General features: G+C 44.5%; 1 protein-coding gene across 3 annotated transcripts; it reads right to left on the reverse strand.

The window, feature by feature from the left end:
* Positions 1 to 508: 508 nt before the first annotated feature.
* wu:fi75a02 lies at positions 509 to 23,378 on the reverse strand. 3 transcript variants are annotated; one of them, XM_041850683.2, is made up of 9 exons: positions 23,068 to 23,378; positions 9,501 to 9,886; positions 9,343 to 9,403; positions 8,733 to 9,062; positions 6,477 to 8,481; positions 5,523 to 5,733; positions 4,909 to 5,042; positions 3,030 to 3,101; positions 509 to 1,977 (listed from the first exon to the last, which is right to left on the reverse strand). In XM_041850683.2, the coding sequence occupies exons 2-9, from the start codon at positions 9,876 to 9,878 to the stop codon at positions 1,707 to 1,709; spliced, it is 3,462 nt and encodes a 1,153-aa protein (XP_041706617.1). In that variant the 5' UTR covers positions 9,879 to 9,886; positions 23,068 to 23,378; the 3' UTR covers positions 509 to 1,706. The 3 variants fall into 3 exon arrangements, with proteins under 3 accessions (XP_041706617.1, XP_041706618.1, XP_041706616.1); XM_041850684.2 differs by having other exon boundaries at positions 5,523 to 5,730; positions 22,814 to 23,378; XM_041850682.2 differs by having other exon boundaries at positions 22,814 to 23,378.
* Positions 23,379 to 27,498: the final 4,120 nt, after the last annotated feature.

Below are 27,498 nucleotides of genomic sequence, written 5' to 3' on the forward strand. Positions count from 1 at the left end.
CGGGCGGCCAGCTCTAGGAAGTCTTGGTGGTTCCAACCTTCTTCCATTTAAGAATGATGGAGGCCACTGTGTTCTTGGGGACCTTCAAGGCTGCAGAAATGTTTTGGTATCCTTCCCCAATCCTGTCTCGGAGCTCTACGGACAATTCCTTCGACCTCATGGCTTGGTTTTTGCACTGTCAACTGTGGGACCTTATATAGACAGGTGGTGTGCCTTTCCAAATCATGTCCAATCAATTGAATTAACGACAGGTGGACTCCAATCAAGTTGTAGAAACATCAAGGATGATCAATGGAAACAGGATGTACCCGAGCTCAATTTCGAGTCTCATAGCAAAGGGTCTGAATACTTATGTAAATACGGTATTTCATTTTATTTATTTTTATTTTGCAAAAATGTCTAAAAACCTGTTTTCACTTTGTCATTATGGGGTATTGTGTGTACATTGATGAGGAAACATTTTTATTTCATCCATTTTAGAATAAGGCTGTAACGTAACAAAATATGGAAAAAGGGAAGGGGTCTGAATACTTTCCGAATGCACTGTTTATGACTATGGATCATGTGGTTTAAAAAATAAAACTTCTGTTCTGAACTTTAAGACAACATCTATAATATAATTTAGCAATATACTAGGTAGGGGGTGTAGCAGCAATAGGAATTTGGAAAATAACTACAGGCACACACTCACTGTTCTAGAAGCACAGACCCCTTAGTGCACATGACTTGTAATCCTCAAACACCCCCATCCAATGGAAAATGGTTAGGGACAATACTTTTTCCTGACCATGTGACCACCTGACTAAGAAAGATTCTGGGCCTTAACTAGAGCCCAAAGTTTTTCCAGTACAGGTCACATGGTCTGAACAAGGTAAGAAGGAAAGTGCTCAGGTATGGGTTGGTGAACTTGTCGTCCATGTGCTTGTGCACGTGAGTGCATGTGTGTGAACGAACGCACACATTTAGGTATCAGTGTTCTCAGTTATCAGTTTCAATTATAGTTCCTAAGAAGAAAATATCCTTCAACCACTATTCATTGTCTATCATCAAAATCATATCTTTGCTGGATTTAGTTTACATTTCCACAAAGGCACGCATTAAAGCTGGAATCCATAGCGGTGAAGCTGCCACATCCGTTTGCGATATTTCAATAACAAAGACTTTACTTCAAACAACGAACACTGCTTTGTCCCCCCCGGACATCATTGCATGCACGGTAGAACAGCAGAGTATGTTCTATTCTTTTATTTTTTAACTATGCTGAATGCTAATTTCCTCAAAACAAAAACAAATGCGCCTGGGGTGGCCAGTGGCGCTGTTTGCCTATCGCGGATCTCAGCTTTAACTTTCTCTTTCTAGCAATTCAAATGCTAGCAGTTATAAAACAAGTAATCTGAATGGCTGGGCATTTCAAGTGCCCCTACGTAACAAAACTTAACACGATCATAAAAAAATCTCTGTACACACTAACTAATAATTTAAAACAGAATCCTGTTTCATAATCCCAATGCATTTACAAAACAAAACTCTCCAAAAACAGAGAATGAGCAACTGTGCAATGCATGTCACAAATGACACCCTATATAATGTACTACTTTTGATCCGGTGGGCTTGGGTCAAAAGTAGAGCACTATATGCTGAATAGGGTGCCATTTGGGACACAGCCTGTTTATTTGGATGTGAAGGAGGGGGTATTGTGGGACTGCTCAGTCCTCCAGGCCTTGGCAGGTGAAGAAGTCCTCCAGCTCGCTCAGCCTCTCGATGAGCATAATGTCCAGGTCGGCATCGTCGGGCCTCTCCCTCCGGCCCCTGCCCCTGGGGCCCTTCACACGCAGGGGCGGCAGGTTGGCCCGGGCTTTACGTTTGCGCGGCAGTGTAAAGTCTGGGAAGTCCAGCACGCGCTTCCTCTTCTGGTGGCCGATGCAGACCAGCGATCCATTCTTCTCCTTGGGCTCCTCGAAGATGGTCTCTAGGCTCCTGGTATGGGAAAACAATATGATAAAGAAGATGGTCTCTAGGCTCCTGGTATGGGAAAACAATATGATAAACCATATACTAAAGAAAAGATAAACCATATGATAAAGAATTTGAGAGAGAAAGAATGAGAAAGAGAGAGATTCTTCATTGCCTTAGAGAGGGGTGAGTGCACTGGCAGAGTATATGGGCCATACAAAACATTAGGAACACCTGCTATTTCCATGACAGACTGACCAGGTGAATCTAGGTGAAAGCTATGATCCCTTATTGATGTAATTTGTTAAATCCACTTCAAATCATTGTAGATGAAGGAGAGAAGACCGGTTAAGTTTTTTAAGCCTTGAGACAATGGAGACAAGGACTGTGTATGTGTGCCATTCAGAGGATGAATGGGCAAGACAAAATATTTAAGTGCCTTTGAACAGGGTATGGAAGTAAGTTCCAGGCACACCGGTTTGAGTGTGTCAAGAACTGCAACGCTGTTGGGTTTTTTACGCTCAACAGTTTCCCATGTGTATGAAGAATGGTCCACCACCCAAAGGACATCTAGCCAACTTGACACAACTGTGGGAAGCATTGGAGTCTACATGGGCCAGCATCCATGTGGAAAGCTTGACACATTGTAGACAAATTGAGGCTGTTCGGAGGGCAAAAGGGGGTGAAACTCAATGTCAGGAAGCTGCTCCTAATGTTTTGTACACTCAGTGTACGTGTTGTATCCCTAAACTGGCACACCTGATTCAATTAGTCAACTATCACCAAGCCCTTGACTAATTGAAACATGTGTTCCTAATGTTTGGTACACTCAGTGTATGTGGCCACTGTGTATATATAAAGTATGTATAAAGTAAGCCAAGCATTAGGTCTAATATCATGAACCAAGGTGGCTGCAAGAGGAGATCTCTGGGGCAGCGATGGGAGGTATAGACTACAGTAGATATGCCCATTTAAAACAGCCTACTGACTGACAACAAAGCGTTTCAATATACTGTGTGTTATCATGTTCTTCAACTTAAGGTACAGTTTGAATAATAAAAATGATGGTGACTGACCTGTTGGGAGTGGGTGATTTATAATTCTTGTTGGTGTAAATCTCCTCCAAGCTGAACTCCTTCTTCTTCAGCCTGATGCAATGTACACACAAAAAAACTACATGTGAAACACAGGAGGATAGTTGATCAAACTACTAGTTCGACATAACGGCCCTGTTCAGACAAGCGTCTTTCAGCTTGACTTTAGTATTTACTATTGGCACTCAGTGTGATCACGAGACCCTACAGTGACTTCGGAAAGTACTCAGACTTCTTCCACATTTTGTTACGTTACAGCCTTATTCTAAAATTGATGAAATAAATAAAAATACTCAGCAACCTACACACAATACCCCATAATAACAAAGGGAAAACAGGTTTTTAGAAATGTTTGCAAATGTATTAAAAATAAAAAACAGAAATACCTTATTTACATAAGTATTCAGACCCTTTGCTATGAGACTTGAAACTGAGCTCAGGTGCATCCTGTTTCCATTGATCATCCTTGAGATGTTTCTACAACTTGATTGGAGTCCACCGGTGGTAAATTCAATTGATTGGACATGATTTGGAAAGGCACACACCAGTCTATATAACGTCCCACAGTTGACGGTGCATGTCAGAGCAAAAACCAAGCCATGAGGTTGAAGGAATTGTCCGCAGAGCTACGAGACAGGATTGTGTCAAGGCACAGATCTGGGGAAGGGTACCAAAACATTTCTGCAGCATTGAAGGTCCCCAAGAACACAGTGGCCTCCATCATTCTTAAATGGAAGTAAGTTTGGATCCACCAAGACTCTTCCTAGAGCTGGCCCCCCGGCCAAACTGAGCAATCGGGGGAGAAGGGCCTTGGTCAGGGAGGTGACCAAGAACCCGATGGTCACTCTGACAGAGCTCCAGAGTTCCTCTGTGGAGATGGGAGAACCTTCCAGAAGGACAACCATCTCTGCAGCACTCCACCAATCAGCCCTTTATGGTAGTGGCCAGACGGAAGCCACTCCTCAATAAAAAGGTACATGACAGCCCGCTTGGAGTTTGCCAAAAGGCACCTAAAAAGACTCTCAGACCATGAGAAACAAGATTCTCTGGTCTGATGAAACCAAGATTGAACTCTTTGGCCTGAATGCCAAGAGTCACATCTGGAGGAAACCTGGCACCATCCCTACGGTGAAGCATGGTGGTGGCAGCATCATGCTGTGGGGATGTTTTTCAGAGGCAGGGACTGGGGGACTAGTCAGGATCGAGGTAAAGATGAACGGAGCAAAGTACAGAGATCCTTGATGAAAACCTGCTCCAGAGCGCTCAGGACCTCAGACTGGGGCGAAGATTCACCATCCAACAGGACAACGACCCTAAGCACACAGCCAATACAACGCAGGAGTGGCTTCGGGACAAGTCTCTGAATGTCCTTGAGTGGACCAGCCAGAGCCCGGACTTGAACCCGATTTAACATCTCTGGCGAGACCTGAAGATAGCTGTGCAGCGACGCTCCTCATCCAACCTGACAGAGCTTGAGAGGATCTGCAGAGAAGAATGGGAGAAACTCCCCAAATACAGGTGTGCCAAGCTTGTAGCGTCATACCCAAGAAGACTCAAGGCTGTAATCGCTGCCAAAGGTGCTTCAACAAAGTACTGAGTAAAAGGTCTGAATATTTATGTAAATGTGACATTTCAGTTTTATTTGTAATAAATTTGCTAAATCTTCTAAAAACCTGTTTTTGCTTTGTCATTATGGGGTATTGTGTGTAGATTGATGAGGGGAAAAAAACAATTTAATCAATTTTAGAATAAGGCTGTAACGTAACAAAATGTGGAAAAAGTCAAGTGGTCTGAATACTTTCCGAATGCGCTGTACATATCAATAATCCCATTGTTTCGTTAGTTACTGGTTCTTCCTCACCTCTTTGGTTTGGGCAGGCCCATGGGAGTGAGGTTGTTGTCTGGTTTGGGAACAGTCTTCCGAATGCGGATCTGGGATACCCTCTTGGAGCGCTGGCCTGGCTGGGCTCCCACACCCGCCTCATACAGACCTCCCTGCAGAACCACAGAAAGAAAGAAAAAGTGAACAAGGTCACAGAACCATAAAATATTCATATTTTAATATCGCAAATAAGCCACATGGGAGAGGTAAAACTAGCTGGATTGCAAGAGTTTGTGATCAAACAAGAGAAGAGGTGCTTCTTTGAAATATAATGATGCTCAAAGGGAATAAAAGACCCCTAAGTCTCTCCGTGGAGAAAATGAGCATCCTCATTAGTCAACACCAAAATGCTGTTTACATTGTCACACAACATTCATTAGCCCCCTTAGGACCAAGACTGCAACTGAGAAGTTGCTAAATTGCTAAAATCTGCTGGAATGTTTGTTAAGCATGGTCCCAATAAATTGTAAGGATTGTACAGCATCAGAGCCACACCTATATACAGTAGAAGGCTCTGTATAGTACAATCAAACAAAGCCCAGTCTAAGAGTATAGTGTATGACGTGTACAGTTACTGTATATGGCAGGCTCACCTCTCTGGATGAGCTGCAGCCATGACCATGCAGACCGGGATATTTGACATTGGCACTAGCGATGGCAAGACTGGGTACAGGCTCAGGCTGGTTATCCAGACGCATGGTCTTGGGGCTTTGCCCATGGCTGGTTCTGGGGTTGGAAAGGGCACGCTCTGGGGTGAGTCTGACCCTACCTCGTCGTGTAGGTGGAGAGGTGAGAGTTGTGCTGCTGTGGCAGGACAGGAAGGAGAAAAACAGTTCAACTGTTGGAAAAAGGATTTTCGATAAAATGCATAGGTTGTGCACCATTACAATCACAGCTGCGGGAAGTAGGGGTGCTGAAGCACTTCCTGAAAAATTGGAATTAGCAAACAATCGTAATTGCAAAAAATAATACAAAATGGAACAAAATAATAATTACAAAAAAGGGCTTTTACGAGTTCTGTATTAGCGGACCGATATAGCCGTCTGAATGGCACACATACACAATCCATGTCGCAATTGTCTCAAGGCTTAAAAATCCTTCATTAACCTGTCTCCTCCCCCTTATCTACACTGATTGAAGCAGATTAAACAGGTGACATCAATAAGGGATCATAGCTTTCACCTGGTCAGTATGTGTCATGGAAAGAGCAGGCATTCCTAATGTTTTGTACACTTAGAGTAGTCTGGCCACATTGATATTTAATCCAATCCGTTATTACATTGTGTGGTGGATCCGCATTTTATGGATACTGTGCCATGTCTAGACAACACAAAACATTCATCATACTGAGTGGCTTGTTGCATGTGCTGATCACCTTTCTGCGGTAGAATTCCTGCTAGAGGAAGTATCTTGACTACAGGGTCGAGCATAACTACAAATACAAACAAGAAATCAGATGAGTTTCTTCAAATGTTACCTCTAAATCCCTCATTATCTCAAAGAGCATCAAGCCATTTTCACAAGTCAATATCACGTTACAGACTGACCTGTTGTCATTGCCCAGGCCAGGAGGGCCAGTGTAGTCCTTGAGGGGCAGCAGGGGAAGATACATGTACTTCTTCCGCGACTCCATGATCTGACACACCACAGTCTTCTCCGTGGCCGACAGTCTCATGAGGGGCGCGGGGTGCTTGTGTCTGAACCAGTGGCGGAAGGAGGCGGGGGAGGAGGCGGCCAGCACAGTGCTCAGACCCCACTTGGAGAACTTCGAGAAGCCCATCTGGCTGAAGAGGGACATGGGGAACTGGCCTGTGGCGCGGAGAAGGCGGGAGAGACCCCGCTGCAGAGTGGAGGGGTCTCCGTTCAGGGGTTTGCTGCAGCAGCGCGAGAAGGTCTGGGCTAGGGGCCCCAGCTGCAGGGGGGACAGAAGCAAGACTGAGCTGCCCAGAATCACCAGTGGCTGCCAGTGGTGCTGCGACATCTCCTCCTGCAGCTCCGGGAGAGTCATGGCTAGAGCGCCACCAGTGCTGCTGATGCCTTTTAGCGGCCGCTTCTTACAGGAGGGCCGGTCCTTATCCCAGTGGTGCTTGAGCTTGAAGTTGAAGAAGTGCGGGAGGTTCCCCCGTCTGCTTTGACCACCATCCGGGGGTGAGGGGAGCTCCGGGGAGGGGCTGGCGGCTATGAGGTGGTTGGCTGTGTCCGACAGCTGGAGCAGGAGGGACTGGCCCTCGTGGTGGGTGGATCGAACACCAACGATGAGAGATTTAGAAGAGCCATTTCGGGGAGAGGAAAACTTGGAGGCCAGGGAGGTGTCCAGAGAGGGGCTGGTAGAGTGGAAGGGCAGGCGGGATCGGTCTGAGACTTGTTTGCCCTTCTGAGGGTCCACGTAGCCAGACATGGGTGGAGAGGGCAGAGGGCACCGGGAATACGGTGCAAAGACTGAACCTGATGGTGATGATACTCTGTCTGGAGATTTAAACTGGGCATGGCACAATGGAGAGTGTTGCTGATTAGGAGGTAAGGTTAATCTCAGAGTCTGATTTTCTTGTCCGGCATACGACACCCTTATACTCTCCACAAACCTCTCGTGTTGTTGACTCTGCTGCCTCTCCTCGGCTGTCTCCCTGCCCACACCAACTTGCAGTTGGTCCTGTATTTGGGCGGAGAAGCTACCCTTGATGGACATGGCGGCAGTGGAGTCAAACTCACCAACCGAGTGTGCCTTCGCTTCCCTCTTGTTCCGCCTCTTCCTCTCATGCTTCCGGTCTTTCTCTGCTTCTTTGGAGGACTGAGTGTAGGCCATGTGGTCAGTGCGAGGTGGGCTGGTGATCCTTAGCTGGAAATCAGTTGGAGCAGGAGCTATTATGCCCGTTTGCGCAGACCTAGATGACCCTACGACTTTAACAGAATGTGGCAACAGAGAGCAAGCTCCTATAGGGCTCAAATGGACCATCTCAGAAAATGCAGCCATAGTCCTACCCTTACCTGAAATTGGACACGTTGGGACCTCAGTGCTTTTGGACTGGCCTTGGGATTGAGTGGGGACGTGTATATGAGGAGAGCGTGGATGTGTCTCCATGGAGCTGGCTGGCGAGAAGGGGCAGGACGCCCCAGATTGTGACTTCCGAGAAGTGAATGGAAGGGGCACTTTCTGGCTGTCACTAGACTCTGTATCCACCAGGGCAGAATTGACCAACAAGGTGGCAGCGTCCTGCCCCTTCTCGCCAGCCAGCTCCATGTCCAGATCCTCAAAGTCCGACACAGGGGAGTAGTTTCCCTGTACGCACCCCTCTGTGACCGCCTCTTTTCCGACAGAGGATACAGAGTGTCCTGACTCTGTCCTTTCCATTTCCCCACCTAATCCCTCTTTGTGGTCACCGCGCCGGGACGGACTGTGGCTAGGTGAAAATGTTGTCGCCATCCTCCATTGACATCCAGTGAGGCTAACCTTGTCTGTTCCAGAGCAGCCCATATTGCATGAAGGGTTTGGAGCGTGTGGTAACAGCTTGGTGAAGTCCAACTTTTCTTCTTTCAGCACTCTTGGTTCCTTTCCTGGATCAACACAAGAAACCAAAACATTACTCACCAACAAAATGATCTTCAATCAAGTACTTAAACACTGCAGCCTCTAGTACACAGACAACAACCTTTCACAACCTCTCAGTGTGACTTAACGAACGATCGATATGATCCACACTCATCTTAAAAACATTCAATTTTTCTGCTTTTAAAAATTACTTAATAAAATGTAACATGTTTTAGTGTGGTGCCTTCTAATATTTAGTGTGTCAGCCTCAACTCACCCAGACCATGGAGAGGTGACAAGTCCTGTTTGGTGGTGGCAGTCATCCCTCTTGCCAGCTGGCCCACCTGGGTGTTGAGCAGGACCAGGCTGTTGCCGTGTGTTTTTCCCTGCTCACAGAGCTCCTCCATCCTCCTCTCCACCACCTGTAGCCGCTGGCACAGGGAGCCCAGGGTACCCGTCAACAGCCACTTCATCTCTGCCTGGTGGGGTGCCAGACAGCACTCCAGGGTGCCCAGCTGCTCGCTTGTGGGGCCGGCCGGGGGAGCAGGGCCAGGGGGGCAGGCTTGAGGCGGAGGCGAGGCCCCGGCTGGGCCTCTGGAGGTAGAATCTGTGTACACAACACACAGTCAAAGATAGGGGAGAGGCTGCGTGGGGACTGGGGAGGTAGGCTGTTTGGTTTGGGTAGCTGAAGGATTAGGTCGCACTGTTTGAGATTTCGCATGGTGGCTAAAGACAAAATGTGAACTGCATCTCTAAAACGTGGGCAGTACTCAAATGAAATTGTTAGATTCACTGGTTCGCCTCCATGACTCATCTGATGTCTGTACTATTTAGTGTCATCACTGCTGTTTCTCTGCAACAGACTGATATCAACAATGGTACATTACCTAGTTGTTTTGGATGAACCCAGACATTGCCTTTGTTGCCAGGTCTTTGAATGCCTTGGATCTGAAAATGACAACACACAAGTTTACACAAGACACAGACATGGGACACACATGCAGAAACATAAGCATACACTAAGAACAAGACACACATTCCACACCTGGTCTGACACTTGTCTCTCTGTTCTTCTGAAGTCGGCAGCGCCAGCAGTCCCACAGACATGACCTCTCAGACTGGCGACTGAGCCCAAAGCGCTCTGCCTGTGCTCCACCAGGATCTGTTGCTCTCTCCCATCAGAGTACATCCCAAGATTACCATCTATAGCTTTGCTCTCTGCTGGTCTGAGAGACATGGTCATTGTCACCAGAGGTCCTCCACCCGCCGCAGCAGTTTTCTGGACCTTGCTAGTCTCTCTACACCCTGTGGCCAGTTGTTCATGGTACAGCTGGGAGAGAGGGGGGCATGGACCCACCAGACCCACCGACATGGTGCTGGGTATCTGCTGACTACCTTTTGGATCAGCCGGAACAGATGACATCACATGGGCTGAGGGACCAGTACAGGGAGCAGAGAGGACAAGAGTGGTACCTGGGTCAGATTCCAATCAGACAATTGTATGGCCAATACAGCATGGTTGATTAACCAAGATATGCCCAGTGATTGAATCTAAGACATTATGATAGCTGGATAGTCAACTTCATGTAATCCCAAAAGCCATAAATCTACATTGTAAAATGTCTAAAATAAAGATCAGATTTAAATCTTATTCTTGCAGACAATCTAGTGGCCAATAGCAAATAATTTCTGTGTTATTGCCCAAAGCATTGTGATTAATTCTGTTTATCTAGCCATCATTACCTTACATTACATTTACATTTTAGTCATTTAGCAGACGCTCTTATCCAGAGCGACTTACAGTTAGTGAGTGCATACATGTTTTTTAGTTTGTTTATTTTTTATTTTTATTTTTTTTCATACTGGCCCCCCGTGGGAAACGAACCCACATCCCTGCCGGCCAAACCCTCCCCTACCTTGGACGACGCTGGACCAATTGTGCGCCGCCCATGGGTCTCCCGGTCGTGGCCGGCTGCGACAGATCCTGGACACGAACCAGGATCTCTAGTGGCACAGCTAGCACTGCCTTAGACCACTGCGCTACCCCACACATAATCCTTGATTGCTGCAACAAGTAAACTGACTCGCTGCACGCACATACTATCGTTTGTGGTTTGACAGATTGGTGTCTGTTTTGGTCATGCATAGCCCTATGAAGCTCGCCGTCACGTATACACTTATAGCAGTAAGTTAGGGCTGTCCCCGAATCTTGGTCGACCGAGAGTCGTCTATTTTACATGTGTTTTTCCATATATAGACACACCCTGTTTTAATAAAGTCAACTATACAGTGCATTCGGAAAGTTTTCAGACCCCTTGACTTTTTCCAAATGTTGTTAATTGACAGCCTTATTCTAAAATTGATTAAATTGTCCCCCCCATCAATCTACACACAATACCCCAAAATGACAAAGCGAACACCGGTTATTTTTTTGTGTGCAAATATATTAAAAATAAAAAAACAGAAATACCTTATTTACATAAGTATTCAGACCCTTTGCTATGAGACTTGAAATTGAGCTCAGGTGCATCCTGTTTCCATTGATCATCCTTGAGATCTTTCTACAACTTGATTGGAGTCCACCTGTGGTAAATGGACATGATTTGGAAAGGCACACACCAGTCTATATAAGGTCCCACAGTTGACAGTGCATGTCAGAGCAAAAACCAAGCCATGAGGTCGAAGGAATTGTCCGTAGAGCTCAGAGACAGGATTGTGTCGACGCACAGATCTGGGGAAGGGTACCAAAAACATGAATGTTCCCAAGAACACAGTGGCCTCCATCATTCTTAAATGGAAGAAGTTTGGAACCACCAAGACTCTTCCTAGAGCTATCGGGGGAGAAGGGCCTTGGTCAGGGAGGTGACCAAGAACCCGATGATCACTCTGACAGAGCTCTAGAGTTCCTCTGTGGAGATGGGAGAACCTTCCAGAAGGACAACCATCTTTGCAGAACTCCACCAACCAAGCATGGTGGTGGCTGGGAGACTAGTCAGGATCGAGGGAAAGATGAACGGAGCAAAGTACAGAGAGATCCTTGATGAAAACCTGCTCCAGAGCACTCAGGACCACAGACTGGGGCGAAGGTTCACCTTTCAACAGGACAACGATCCTAAGCACACAGCCAAGACAACGCAGGAGTGGCTTCGGGACAAGTCTCTGAATGTCCTTGAGTGGCCCAGCCAGAGCCCAGACTTGAACATCTCTGGAGAGACCTGAAAATAGCTGTGCAGCGACGCTCCCCATCCAACCTGACAGAGCTTGAGAGGATCTGCAAAGAATGGGAGAAACTCCCCAAATACAGGTGTGCCAAGCTTGTAGCGCCATACCCAAGAAGACTCGAGGCTGTAATCGCTGCCAAAGGTGCTTCAACAAAGTACTGAGTAAAGTGTCTGAATACTTATGTAAATGCTATTTCAGTTTTGTTTTCTAATATATATATTTGCAAAAATTTATCAAAAACAGTTTTTGCTTTGTCATTATAGGGTAGTGTGTGTAGATTGATGAGGGAGGAAAAAAAACAATTTAACACATTTTAGAATAAGGCAGTAACGTAACAAAATTTGGAAAAAGTCAAGGGGTCTGAATACTTTCCGAAGGCACTGTACTCGCATCTACACGCTCTCCTCCTCTCACCTTTTCCCTTCGCTTGTGGACTTCAGCGCACAACACAACAGCTGTCTGTGAACAGGCGAAAAAAAAATCCAATACAAACCTTCATACTATAACCGCTGCTAGGGCTGACGCCATTTAGTCGACTGGTCGATTGTTTGGTCGATAGGCTGTTTGTCGACCGAGATGTCTTTAGTCGAGCAGTAGCAAAAAATATTTAACAATTCATGGTGTACAAGACACCGGTCTGATTTGCGCCTGTCTGAGTGGACTAATCCATTGTGGAGGCCATGGGGATGGCACAGTCCATCACACTAAGACTGGGTTCCCCAACTGCCAGCCTGAGGGCCTAATATGGCACGAGGGTGGTTTTATTTGGCCCCCCAAGATTTTAATTTAAGAAATCTTTTCAAGTATTCCTACACATAAGAGAAAAACGTGATCGTATACAAATGTAAGCAAGGTTTTAAATGATTATGGTTTAGTCAAATATTATATATGTTTGGGATTCTTGCGGTCAATTTGCCATCCACAAATTATTTGTAATTATGTTCCACCCACCCGACCACCCGCTTAAGAAAAAAATTACAACTACCCGCGGCTGAATGTGGTTGATGATCCCTGCTCTAAGACGTGTGCTACTGAAATTGTATATGGTACTATTACGTAAGAACAACGGTGCAACACTAATACAAATATTATTTTATAACAAATGCGCTTTCTCCCGCGTTGGATAGCGGTCGCTGGCTGCGTTTCTGAAACATCAGTGCGCTTTGAATTGCCGCCTTTTCCTAGACCCTGTTGCTATTAGCATAATAGCAAAGTTAAGTAGCATATTGGTGTTGAGAACAATGCAGCGGAGGCAGCAGCGGAGTGAGGAGACGAGAAAACAGCCCTTGCCTTAATTGTCTAAGTGAGGACGAAAACAACTTAATTAGGTCTATAATCTATAGCCTAACTGTTAAAATGTGCCTGTCTTTATAAATCATCCATATACTGTATATCTACAGAAATAACACAGATCCTGCATCTGTTGCCTGTTTGAGTGTTTGTTTAATAATCTACTGATTCCGTGAGCACCAAGCCTCATGCAACCACATCAGATAAACTATTTCAAATTCGACTGTTTTTAATCTTTGCTATGCTGTAATAAAGGCTTTACAGCTTTTTCTCTGTTGTTAGAACAGCCTCTCTGGTATTATTTATAATGTATTTAGTGTTGTTTACACTGTCCCAAATTGTCCGAAAAATAATAGGTGAACCTTCGCCCTAGTCTGAGGTCCTGAGCGCTCTGAAGCCTGTTTTCATCAAGGATCTCTCTGTACTTCGCACCGTTCATCTGTCCCTCGATCCTGACTAGTCTCCCAGTTTCTGCAGCTGAAAAACATCCCCGCAGCATGATGCTGCCACCACCATTCTTCACCGTAGGGATGGTGCCAGGTGTCCTCCAGACGTGACGCTTGGCATTCAGGCCAAAGAGTTCAATCTTGGTTTCAGCAGACCAGAGAATCTTGTTTCTCATGGTCAAAGTCCTTTAGGTTCCTTTTGGCAAACTCCGAGCAGGCTGTCATGTGCCTTTTACTGAGGAGTGGCTTCTGTCTGGCCACTCTACCATAAAGGCCTGGAGTGCTGCAGAGATGGTTGTCCTTCTGGAAGGTTCTCGCATTTCCACAGAGTAACTCTGGAGCTCGGTCACCTCCCTGACCAAGGCCTTTCTCCCCTGATTGCTCAGTTTGGCTGGGCGGCCAGCTCTAGGAAGAGTCTTGGTGCTTCCAAACTTCTTCCATTTAAGAATGATGGAGGCCACTGTGTTCTTGGGGACATCAATGCTGCAGACATTTTTTTGGTACACTTCCCCAGATCTGTGCCTCGACCCAATCCAGTCTCGAAGCTCTACGGACAATTCCTTCAACCTCATGGCTTGGTTTTTGCTCTGACATGCACTGTCAACTGTGGGACCTTATATAAACAGGTGTGTGCCTTTCCAAATCATGTCTAATCAATTGAATTTACCCCAGGTGGACTCCAATCAAGTTGTAGAAAGATCTCAAGGATGATCAATGGAAACAGGATGCACCTGGGCTCAATTTCAAGTCTCATAGCAAAGGGTCTGAATACTTATGTAAATAAGGTATCTGTTTTTATTTACATTTACATTTTAGTCATTTAGCAGACGCTCTTATCCAGAGCGACTTACAGGAGCAATTAGGGTTAAGTGCCTTGCTCAAGGGCACATCGACAGATTTTTTCACCTAGTCGGCTCGGGGATTAGAACCAGCGACCTTTCGGTTACTGGCACAACGCTCTTAATCACTAAGCTACCTGCCGCCGCTAATACATTTGCAAAAAAATCTAAAAACCTGTTTTCACATTGTCATTATGGGGTATTTTGTATAGGCTGTAACGTAACAATTTGGAAAAAGTGAAGGGGTCTGAATACTTTCCAAATGCACTGTATATTTCAATAGTTATATAGGCTACTGTATGAATCAATCATTCATTCGTTCATGTCATCACACTGCATACGAGTAATTCATGATTTGAAATGCAATCAAGCATTTTAGTTTTAAAATAAAGTGACCCTTGATTAATTTGCATAAACAAATAAACCCGTTCCATTTCGGAAATTGCATTCACGAATGAATGAGACTGTTTTTAGTCTTTGCTGTAATAATGGCTTTACAATTTTTTTTACAGACTCTCTGGTGCGCTTATTTATTTAGTGTTGTTTACATTGTTCCAAAATGGTCCGAAAAATGATATTGTAATCTAACAGCACCTATTCGGCAAACATAATATGCACGCAGCGCTTGCTCCTTACCTTATTTTTCTTGATCTCCAGTATTTTTCACAACTAGTCAAATGTATTCCACACATCTGACTTCCCGTTTACCTCCTGAGCAACCAGTTTTGAGTTTATATGTCACGTCCTCTGCATCCATTTTGCTGTCAATGTGTAATGGTGTTCAGAGATTGTTTTAACCAATTTATTGATGTGATTATGATAGGCTAGGCCCTATTGGTCACGTGCATGCAATGCATACATATCACGTAAAAGAGAGAAAGGGTTGAGGGAATAGGGAATGTTTTTCCTAAACCAATGAGGGATTTCGGTATCAGAACTTTTCAGTCAGAAAATACTGTAATTATGTTGCAGCTTCAGCAACATGGACAGCGTGATAAACACTGTTGATGTTCTGTGGTGGTCGCTGCAGCAGGGAGAAGAGAGCAACAACGGTTGCTAGTCACAGTCACTCGCTGTCCTTTTCCCCCCCCTCTAGTCATTTGTGTGTCTTGATTATTTAATCAAACAGTTTGCTTAAAGCATCAGACAAGCTCAGTGCATACAGTTGATTTGATTAAAACACATAGGATGTGTCTATATCTGTCGACCAAGATTTTCTTTAGTCGGGGACAGCCCTAACAGCTACACACAACCTACATCGTTGTCACCATATTAGCTAACGTCATAGTCAACATAGCTACTAGAACTAATGCGTTAATAAACCCAACCCGCTGCAATCAGAGTACAACGTACAGCAAGCAGTTTAGCAGTGGTCCCCGGTGGCAATAAATGAATAAAACCGAAAGCTTCTCTCGACTTGGAAGAGTTCCAGTGTTGGATAGCCTTAGCCAGCTATCTAACATAAATAGCATTCCTCTCTGTTTGAGCCAGGTGTTTGAGTAGGCTAAATTAGCTAGCTGCATCAGTTGGCTAAGTAAGTGATAAGAAATACAATGAAATATAGCCCTCTCTCGCTCTGCTGCTTCTCCTTAATTTTTAAATTAATTAAATTTGTCAAAACGGTTTCCACATTTTTTGCACTGCAGTGGTAGCTAGCTGTAGCTTATGCTTTCAGTACTAGATTAATTATCTGATCCTTTGATTAGGTGGACAACATGTCAGTTCATGCTGCAAGAGCTCTGATAGGTTGGAGGACGTCCTCTGGAAGTCTTTATAATTAGTGTAAGTCTATGGAAGGGGGTGAGAATAATGAGCCTCCTAGGTTTTGTATTGAAGTCAATGTTCCCAAAGGAGGACGGACAATAGCGGTCCTTCGGCTACCCCAGAGTGCTGTTGAGGCTACTGTAGACCTTCATTGCAAAACAGTGTGTTTTAATCAGTTATTTGGTGAAGTGAATATATTTAGTATAGTTTTATCTAAAATTGTTCACTTTAATGTTTCACTTTTTATTTTTATGAAATTCACTGAGTAGGATGGTCCTTCTTAGGGTTGGGCAGTATCCAGATTTTCATAGTCATACCGTCCTTCTCTCAACCTGGGATTTAAGGTATTACTGGCTTATGTACACAAGCGCCAAAAAACGTAATAGCTAATTTCCATGGAGGCTGCTAACTAAATATGCTAACGAGCGCAAACGAAAATAAACTAATTGCAAAGACAGGCAATCCAGCTCATAAAGTTATACAGTGGGTAGAACAAGTATTTCATACACTGCCGATTTTGCAGGTTTTCCTACTTACAAAGCATGTAGAGGTCTGTCGTTTTTATCATAGGTACACTTCAACCGTGCGAGACGGAATCTAAAACAAAAATCCAGAAAATCACATTGTATGATTTTTAAGTAATTAATTTGCATTTTATTGCATGACATAAGTATTTGATCACCTACCAACCAGTAAGAATTCCGGCTCTCACAGACCTGTTAGTTTTTCTTTAAGAAGCCCTCCTGTTCTCCACTCATTACCTGTATTAACTGCACCTGTTTGAACTCGTTACCTGTATAAAAGACACCTGTCCACACACTCAATCAAACAGACTCCAACCTCTCCACAATGGCCAAGACCAGAGAGCTGTGTAAGGACATCAGGGATAAAATTGTAGACCTGCACAAGGCTGGGATGGGCTACAGCCAATAGGCAAGCAGCTTGGTGAGAAGGCAACAACTGTTGGCGCAATTATTAGAAAATGGAAGAAGTTCAAGATGACGGTCAATCACCCTCAGTCTGGGGCTCCATGCAAGATCTCACCTCGTGGGGCATCAATGATCATGAGGAAGGTGAGGGATCAGCCCAGAACTACACGGCAGGACCTGGTCAATGACCTGAAGAGAGCTGGGACCACAGTCTCAAAGAAAACCATTAGTAACACACTACGCCTTCATGGATTAAAATCCTGCAGCGCATGTCCAGGCCCGTCTGAAGTTTGCCAATGACCATCTGGATGATCCAGAGGAGGAATGGGAGAAGGTCATGTGGTCTGATGAGACAAAAATAGAGCTTTTTTGTCTAAACTCCACTCGCCGTGTTTGGAGGAAGAAGAAGGATGAGTACAACCCCAAGAACACCATCCCAACCGTGAAGCATGGAGGTGGAAACATCATTCTTTGGGGATGCTTTTCTGCAAAGGGGACAGGACGACTGCACTGTATTGAGGGGAGGATGGATGGGGCCATGTATCGCGAGATCTTGGCCAACAACCTCCTTCCCTCAGTAAGAGCATTGAAGATGGGTCGTGGCTGGTTCTTCCAGCATGACAACGACCCGAAACACATAGCCAGGGCAACTAAGGAGTGGCTCCGTAAGAAGCATCTCAAGGTCCTGGAGTGGCCTAGCCAGTCTCCAGACCTGAACCCAATAGAAAATCTTTGGAGGGAGCTGAAAGTCCGTATTGCTCAGCGACAGCCCTGAAACCTGAAGGATCTGGAGAAGGTCTGTATGGAGGAGTGGGCCAAAATCGCTGCTGCAGTGTGTGCAAACCTGGTCAAGACCTACAGGAAACGTATGATCTCTGTAATTGCAAACAAAGGTTTCTGTACCAAATATTAAGTTCTGCTTTTCTGATGTATCAAATACTTATGTCATGCCATAAAATGCAAATTAATTAATTAAAAATCATACAATGTGATTTTCTGGATTTCTGTTTTAGATTCCGTCTCTCACAGTTGAAGTGTACCTATGATAAAAATTACAGACCTCTACATGCTTTGTAAGTAGGAAAACCTGCAAAATCGGCAGTGTATGAAATACTTGTTCTCCCCACTGTATAGGTAGGAGCTACCGAATGTCGTTTTTAGTGAGTTTGGACATTTACAAGTGAATGTGAACGAGAGACATTGGGCAAATAAGCAAAGTTTTGACAAGCAGACCCTAGCATGCTGTGTCTGTGTGGAGTCTGGAGTTGCTAGGGCAACGGGCCTGCCTGCTGGAAGAGGGGGGAGAGCAGGTGGGCTGAGAACTGAGAGGAGGAGATAACAAATAAGAAATATCTTGCTGCGTTTTGTGAACGCAGATCTAAAATGCTTCTTATTGTAATTTCTGCTGTGCATCAGACTAATTTTGTGCTTCAGTTGCACTTCTGCACTCGGGCGAGAATTCACTAATCAGCACACAGCGCTCCGACTGTTGTGTAGTTTATCTATTTTTCTCCGGTACAATGCAAGATTAACTTTAAGCAAAACATTAGAAAATGTACCTGGCTACATTCTTTCTATGACAGGCCTAAACATTATAAATAGGATGGCCATGCATATTTTTTGAAAAAATACCTTGCTTTTTCATTGTAAGCTAGCTACATTTTCAGATATTACACGTTTCTAATTTTGACAGAAAGCGGTTTCATTTCAAGTCAAAGTGTCCTGTTAGCTAGCTAGCTAATGCTAGCTGGCTGGCTTGCTAGCTAACGTTACATGTATGATCTTATTATTCGTATCTCAGCACCATTTGCTTGCTAACATTGAACCTGGTTGGTTAGCTACCTGCAGATTCATGCAGGGTAGTAAAGTCATGAGTTGGGATTATGGTTCATTGTTCAGCTAGCTAGGCTTCTAAACAGCTTCTACCCCCAAGCCATAAGACTCCTGAACATTTGCATTGCCCCCCCCCCCTTTTATTTCTTTCATCACATTCCCAGTGGGTTAGAAGTTTACATACACTCAATTAGTATTTGGTAACATTGCCTTTCAATTGTTTAACTTGGGTCAAACGCGTCGGGTAGCCTTCCACAAGCTTCCCACAATAAATTGGGTGAATTTTGGCCCATTCCTCCTGACAGAGCTGGTGTAACTGAGTCAGGTTTGTAGGCCTCCTTGCTCGCACACGCTTTTTCAGTTCTGCCCACACATTTTCTATAGGATTGAGGTCAGGGCTTTGTGATGGCCACTCCAATACCTTGACTTTGTTGTCCTTAAGCCATTTTGCCACAACTTTGGAAGTATGCTTGGGGTCATTGACCATTTGGAAGACCCTTTTGCGACCAAGCTTACCAAGTATATTGTACCAGACATTTCAAACATTTCCAGTGAATGAGAAAACAGTCATGGTATTTCATTTAAGAGAATGAACAAGATTTAACAAGGCAATCTTGGGGCTAATTTGTATGGGCAACAATGGCAGATTGAGGGACTTTTACATCCATACCAGTGTTGCCAACTCCTCAGTAAGGAAAGTAGCTATTAGCTGTCCTAAAAGTCGTAAATGGCGTCATCACCTAATTTGCATAATTGGCCATGTGCATGTAATTGTGATGGACGCTGTAGCAGAGAGGAATAATGTTGTGGGAGAGACAAAAAGTGAGTAAAAAACACCCTACATCCCGCCCTGAATGTAAACCAGGGCGGGATCAGCCAGCGGCGGCTTTCCGCATGTGCGATTCATTTGCAGTCTGGACGCGGAGGGGTGAACATCTCCTACTCTGACTGCAGCTGGGAGGGACTGCTGCGCGAGGACTGTGAGTGCTTTGGGACGGGGTGGGGCCTACGGCGATGGGGGGTGGGGCCCACCGCGACAGGGGTGGGGCCCACGGCAGCACCCAACCCCGTGGCAGCACCCGCTGCTCGTTGAGAAGAGTAAGAACGATACGTGCTTTCACGTCAGTCTCCAAAAGTCTCCAATAACACCAGAAAAAGTCGCTAGATTTGTCGCTAGTTGCTTTTTTTTTTATGTGTCGCAAGAGGGGTCTGAAAACTCGCTAAATATAGCGACAAAGTCGCTAAATTGGCAACACTGATCCGTACCCCAGTACAACCCATGTGACCGCAGTGAATGCCACTCCGTGAGGGGCTATGCTTGCATCGCCCAACGGTCCCCCCGCCCACTTCGCTATTTGAAAAATATATATACAGGTAAAAGTCAGTAAATTAGAATATTTTGAAAAACTTGATTTATTTCAGTAATTGCATTCAAAAGGTGTAACTTGTACATTATATTTATTCATTGCACACAGACTGATGCATTCAAATGTTTATTTCATTTAATTTTGATGATTTGAAGTGGCAACAAATGAAAATCCAAAATTCCGTGTGTCACAAAATTAGAATATTACTTAAGGCTAATACAAAAAAGGGATTTTTTAGAAATGTTGGCCAACTGAAAAGTATGAAAATGAAAAATATGAGCATGTACAATACTCAATACTTGGTTGGAGCTCCTTTTGCCTCAATTACTGCATTAATGCGGCGTGGCATGGAGTCGATGAGTTTCTGGCACTGCTCAGGTGTTATGAGAGCCCAGGTTGCTCTGATAGTGGCCTTCAACTCTTCTGCGTTGTTGGGTCTGGCATTCTGCATCTTCCTTTTTCACAATACCCCACAGATTTTCTATGGGGCTAAGGTCAGGGGAGTTGGCTGGCCAATTTAGAACAGAAATACCATGGTCCGTAAACCAGGCACGGGTAGATTTTGCGCTGTGTGCAGGCGCCAAGTCCTGTTGGAACCTGAAATCTCCATCTCCATAGAGCAGGTCAGCAGCAGGAAGCATGAAGTGCTCTAAAACTTGCTGGTAGACGGCTGCGTTGACCCTGGATCTCAGGAAACAGAGTGGACCGACACCAGCAGATGACATGGCACCCCAAACCATCACTGATGGTGGAAACTTTACACTAGACTTCAGGCAACGTGGATCCTGTGCCTCTCCTGTCTTCCTCCAGACTCTGGGACCTCGATTTCCAAAGGAAATGCAAAATTTGCTTTCGTCAGAAAACATGACTTTAGACCACTCAGCAGCAGTCCAGCTCTTTTTTTCCTTAGCCCAGGTGAGACGCTTTTCGCGCTGTTTCTTGGTCAACAGTGGCTTGACACGAGGTATGCGGCAGTTGAAACCCATGTCTTTCAAGCGTCTCTTGGTGGTGGATCTTGAAGCCCTGACTCCAGCAGCTGTCCACTCCTTGTGAATCTCCCCCACATTTTTGAATGGGTTTTTTTCACAATCTTGACTAGGGCGCGGTGATCCCTATCGCTTGTACACTTTTTCTGACCACAGTTTTTCCTTCCCTTTGCCTCTCTATTAATGTGTTTGGACACAGAGCTCTGAGAACAGCCAGCCTCTTCTGCAATAACCTTTTGTGTCTTTCCCTCCTTGTGCAATGTGTCGATGGTCGCCTTTTGGACAGCTGTCAAATCTGAAGTCTTCCCCATGTTTGTGTAGGCTTCAGAACTGGACTGAGAGACCATTTAAAGCCCTTTGCAGGTGTTTTGAGTTAATCAGCTGATTAGTTTGTGGCACCAGGTGTCTTCAAAATGTAACCCTTACACAATATTCTAATTTTGTGACACACGGAATTTTGGATTTTCATTTGTTGCCACTTCAAATCATCAAAATTAAATGAAATAAACATTTGAATGCATCAGTCTGTGTGCAATGAATAAATATAATGTACAAGTTACACCTTTTGAATGCAATTACTGAAATAAATCAAGTTTTTCAAAATATTCTAATTTACTGACTTTTACCTGTATATATTAGCAAAAATGTGGATAACCACACTAGCATTGCCCTCATGTGGGTTCTAACAAGTTACCAAGCACACTAGGTAGTGCTAGGTATCAACAGCCAATCCAGTAGGGCCTGGAAGCTATAGTGAGCTTTGATTGGTCAATAGCGCTGCAATGTCATGGAGTATTTGCATAAAGTTTAGCTTTACCCAACTTTGGTCCCACCCATTGAGAATGATAGAGAAAGCATCCCTATATAGTTCCCAGTATGCCATGGGGCAGCGCACAATTGGCCCAGCGTCGTCCAGGGTAGGGGAGGGAATGGCCAGCAGGGATGTAGCTCAGTTGGTAGAGCATGGCATTTGCAATGCCAGGGTTGTGGGTTCGTTTCCCACGGGGGGGCCAGTATTAAAATGTATGCACTCACTAACTGTAAGTCGCTCTGGATAAGAGCATCTGCTAAAAGACTAAAATGTAAATGTAAATGTAAAATGTAAATCTGTGAGCGCACGGGCAGCGCCATTGAGGCAATCTCAATTTTTAAGTAGTCAATTATCTTCGCGATTGGCTGATCCCTCCTGATGACGCGGTTGCACATGACTCCAACAGGGTCATCAGGAGGGATCAGCCCATAAAGTTTAAAGTCCTACCCAGTTGACAACATTAAAATGGTGGAAGTCCTCAATGGTGCTGCCCATGCTAAAACGGCCTTTTGGCCACACTGTTCATGTCCCCCCATCGTGTTCAGGGAAGAGGTACCGATAGACCCGGTTTATTAATACATTTATGAATGAATAAAGGTGTCTATATTTGGGCTACAAACATAATAGTCTATTGAAAAGACCCAATTGTGGAAACACTGAATACACTCACTCACTGGATTGCGAATGCACTCTACAATAGCACGACAGCCTACACTTTGTATATTATTGCTACAAATTAACTGAACCAACATCTGGGTTTACAGGAGACGTTGAATATGGCGATTCTCCTTTAAGCCCAGAAAGCAGCCATTCAACTTGCCATTCACCAGCTTTTCAAATTAAATAATGTCACATTAGGTCCGGTACTTACCAAAGAATGGAGTTGCTCTGAGCAACTATCGTTATTACTGCCGCCACGGCCAGTATGTACTTCTAAAAAAGGTGTAGATAAAAAAAGTTACATGCAACCGAAAAAAGGAGAATCGCCATATTCAATGTCTCCTATAAACCCAGATTCTGGTTCACAATGCGATCAAAACGATGTCGAATGGCACGTGTTACACGCCTCGCGCTGTGTTGACGCATTTTAGCCGGTAGGTTTAGAAAATTGTGATAATACCCTACCTCGGCCGGAGCTCTGCGCCGACTGTGAATATTTGGCTTTACCAAGCGTGCCCTATAAATTCCTAGATAAGTCCAGTTTGCTGTTCCGTCCCGTAATGATTTCAGTAGTTCGCTAACCGCTGCGCATCCGGTGGAAAGCGGCTCTTCATGTACAGGAGAAAGGCAGGTTATTACATTTCAGAACCGAACCCCTTATAAGCCAGTTCAATAGGTCTTTTTAATATATCTAGATAACCTTATACCGGTATTTGGCAAAGTTTGTTGGCAAGAAATACAGATCTGTTTACGAACAAATATCTAAATTATTCTCAGATCAGGGCCAAACAATTGACTTCCTTACGAACGACTCAGCCATTGGTGGAGACCAACGGGCTCGAGCACTCTTCTCCTCCTACTGGTGCATCGATGAGAAATTGCATTATGGGTTACCAAGATATGAACGTAAATATACAGTAGGCCTAGGCAGTTTACCTATATAATGTAGACCTGTGGTCACTGACCTTTTCTGAGCCGTGAGTCAAAATGCAGACCAAGATCTTACGCTCAGATTTAAAAAAAAAGACATGTCTTAAAAAGCGTAAGCCTATGCAACCATAACCTATTAAAAACAGTTCTGTAGCAACGATGTTTGTTCAGTAGGCTATAGGCTCAATACATTATCACTGTATATTGGCTATTATTGAATTGCCCTGCCAATGTTATTCTTCTCAGACCATTATTAAATTATATTTCAAAACGTGAGGTATATGATCACACTGATAATATATAATTAGTTGTATTATTTCTGAGGCATAAATTGAAATAATTTGCCTTTTTTATTTTACTGAACTGATGGTGCCTGCATCTGATGGTCAATCTCTCTTTCTCTCTCTGCTGACTGACCAAAAAGGGGACACCATCTTCCAGCTGATGAGTCGCACTTCATTATCTGACTCGTACACCAATTCATAGTGATACTCGTATGACCAGAGAAGGTGAAATACTCCTCGTTATTAGAAAAACACAAGCATCTCACAACAACGCAAGTCTATCTAAACACTTTGTAGCGCGAGTGGATAGGGAGAGGGGGTTTTATGGCTATAGAGTTGACTATCAACTTCACTGTGGGCTCGAGCAGACACAATGATCCGAGCTATCTGATTGGCCAGTGGTAGGCCTATAGGCGCTCTTGATTTGCTCTCCGGTCAGGCAGAGTTTGTACCTTCAGACACATGAGATAGCTAAAAATGGGAACACTTCCAATAGCTTAAGTATTAAGGCTGTCGCATGCTTCCCAGTCGAAACAGTTAACGCAAATATTGTGCCGGAATTGTGTGACGTTTTTGTTTGTTTTGGTGTTCGGCAGGTGTTTTTGGGGCTGTTCTCGCACACAACATATTGGGCTCGTCCCTTTGCCAATGCGTTGCTGACACCTGCCAGATCTTACAATGCCTGGATAGGTATTTTATGTATCAGCTAACCACATTATGTTATAGCAATCTGTCAGTGGAGGACGATGATGTGGCACGTAACAATTAGTTGATGCATGAGCAGGGAGAATGCAACTTTTTTCTTGATTGTCTATTATATTTACAAGATAGTCAAGTGACAGCTCTAACAATGGAAACGCATGTCCTCAAAGATGGAATGCAGGTGGAGGAGGCAAGATCAGGTGGGACCATTCTAGCCAATGAGAGGGCAGATATGCATGTGAACAACAGGTCATAGAGATACAAAGAGGAGTCCTCTATCTATCTCTGCCATAATAGCATCTGTTAGCCTTATAGGGTGGCAGTTAGCCTTGTGGTTAGATCTTTGGGCCAATAACCAACAGGTTGCTAGTTTGAATTCCCGAGCAGACTAGGTGAAAAATCTGTCGAACTGCCCTTGAGCAAGGCTCTTAAACCTAATCGCCGTCAATAATGGCTGATCCCTGGCCGTGACCACACTCTCTGAGGGTGTCTCAGGAGGAGAGGGATATGCAAAAACCACATTTCCATTTTCACAACACACTTGTACGTGTGAAACAGGACAAAATAAGCACCCCCTATTTGTGACAGCATGGGCAGCGCCATTTAGGCTATCTCCATTTTAAAGTAGTACATTTTCTTCTTCATTGGCTGATTGCTCCCAACTCATAGGAATCCCCACCCAGTTGACTACTTTAAAATGGCGGAAGCCCTCAATGGCAGTGTCCATGCCTAAACAAGTTATATCCATGATGAGTCCTCAATCTCTCTATGACAACAGGCACAACTCAATATAAAGTTGCCGAAATGCCACGTGCGTCCACTTATATCAGTGCATTCGTAACAACCTAACCATTGCGAATCTTCTATTAGAATAAAACAAGCCTCAAGTCGAAGTTCGGTAGCCAAAGGCCGCATTTGAGCAGATCTCTTTTGTCAAGTCGTTGACCGTCGTTGGTCACCGCCTTTCAAAGTGGGTTGCATTCTGGGGCAAAGAATTGTCAGACTTGCGCTTACATGTCGACTACATTAACTGTACAAAAATCATGTGTTCAAAGGTCATGAAGTTTTGACTGCAGTCGACGGCAAGGTTTTGCAGTTGCTCTTAACCAACTTCATCCTGTAGCCATCACCTGCATTGTGGGAGGCTCAACTGTCAACCAAAGACATGACTGAAAAAGGAACTAATTTGCTGTGATTCATGTGTACAGTAAATACTGTATATACAAAAATGTGATATGAGGCTCTCACTAATTGATTGTATAATGTACACATATGATTTCAGTTTGTGAGTGTGTGATATGGGTTTGGATTCACTTTATTAGGATCCCCATTAGCCGACACCAATGGCGACAGCTAGTCTTATTGGGGTCCGACACATAACGAAAAAGACAGACAAAAAAGGAATACAAGTAACATACATTTAAAAACATTAACATGTAGTGTGTGTGTGTGTGTGTGTGTGTGTGTGTGTGTGTGTGTGTGTGCGCGCGCATCTATCAGTTACACATACAGTGCATTCGGAAAGTATTCAGACCCCTTTACTTTTTCCACATTTTGTTAAAATTGGGTTAATGACATAATGACAAAGCAAAAACAGGTTTTTAGAAATGTTTGCAAATTTATTAAAAATAAAAAACAGAAATATCACATTTATATAAGTATTCAGACCCTTCACTCAGTACTTTGTTGAAGCACCTTTGGCAGCGATTACAGCTTCGAGTCTTCTTGGGTATGACGCTACAAGCTTGGCACACCTGTATTTGGGGAGTTTCTCCCATTCTTCTCTGCAGATCCTCTCAAGCTCTGTCAGGATGAATGGGGAGCGTCGCTGCACAGCTATTTTCAGGTCTCTCCAGAGATGTTCGATTGGGTTCAAGTCTGGGCTCTGGCTGGGCCACTCAAGGACATTCAGAGACTTGTCCCAAAGCCACCCCTGCGTTGTCTTGGTTGTGTGCTTAGGATCATTGTCCTGTTGGAAGGTGAACCTTCACCCCCAGTCTGAGGTCCTGGGCACTCTGGATCTCAATACTTTGCTCCGTTCATCTTTCCCTCGATCCTGACTAGTCTCCCAGTCCCTGCTGCTAAAAAACATCCCCACAGCATGATACTGCCACCACCATGCTTCACCGTAGGGATGGTGCCAGGTGTCCTCCAGCTGTGACGCTTGGCATTCAGGCCAAAGAGAATCTTGTTTCTCATGGTCTGAGAGTGCTTTAGGTGCCTTTTGGCAAACTCCAAGCGGGCTGTCATGTGCCTTTTACTGAGGAGTGGCTTCCGTCTTGCCACTCTACCATAAAGGCCTGATTGTTGGAGTGCTGCAGAGATGGTTGTCCTTCTGGAAGGTTCTCCCATCTCCACAGAGGAACTCTGGAGCTCTGTCAGAGTGACCATCGGGTTCTTGGTCACCTCCCTGACCAAGGCCCTTGTCCCCCGATTGCTCAGTTTGGCCGGGCGGCCAGCTCTAGGAAGAGTCTTGGTGGTTCCAAACTTCTTCCATTTAAGAATGGCCACTGTGTTCTTGGGGACCTTCAATGCTGCAGAATGTTTTTGGTACCCTTCCCGAGATCTGTGCCTCGACATAATCCTGTCTCAGAGCTCTACAGACAATTACTTTTACCTCATGGCTTGGTTTTTGCTCTGACATGCACTGTCAACTGTGGGACCTTATATAGACAGTAAATTACATTTACTTTTGATACTTAAGTATATTTAAAACCAAATACTTTTACTCAAGTAGTATTTTACTGGGTGACTTTCACTTTTAGTTGAGTTATTTTCTATTAAAGTTATCTTTACTTTTACTCAAGTATGACAATTGGATACTTATTCCACCACTGGCTGTAACATAACAAAATGTGGAAAAAGGGAAGGGGTCTGAATACTTTTCGAATGTACTGTACATACACACAAGTAGATCACATGGGGGAGAGGCGTTGTGCCGTGAGGTGTTGTTTTATTTGTATTTTGAAACCAGGTTGGC

The sequence above is a fragment of the Coregonus clupeaformis genome, chromosome 27 (assembly GCF_020615455.1).
Source record: "Coregonus clupeaformis isolate EN_2021a chromosome 27, ASM2061545v1, whole genome shotgun sequence".
In the NCBI taxonomy this organism is placed as follows: Eukaryota; Metazoa; Chordata; class Actinopteri; order Salmoniformes; family Salmonidae; genus Coregonus; species Coregonus clupeaformis.

What these genes read in the sequence shown, in the direction of transcription:
- wu:fi75a02 (XM_041850683.2), bottom strand. Translation starts at nt 9,878, where the DNA reads ATGTCATCTGTTCCGGCTGATCCAAAAGGTAGTCAGCAGATACCCAGC. An exon ending in GGTTCATCCAAAACAACTAG is followed by an intron (nt 9,063 to 9,342) that starts GTAATGTACCAT and finishes TTGTGTACACAG; the next exon opens with ATTCTACCTCCAGAGGCCCA. An exon ending in GTCACCTCTCCATGGTCTGG is followed by an intron (nt 8,482 to 8,732) that starts GTGAGTTGAGGC and finishes GTGTTGATCCAG; the next exon opens with GAAAGGAACCAAGAGTGCTG.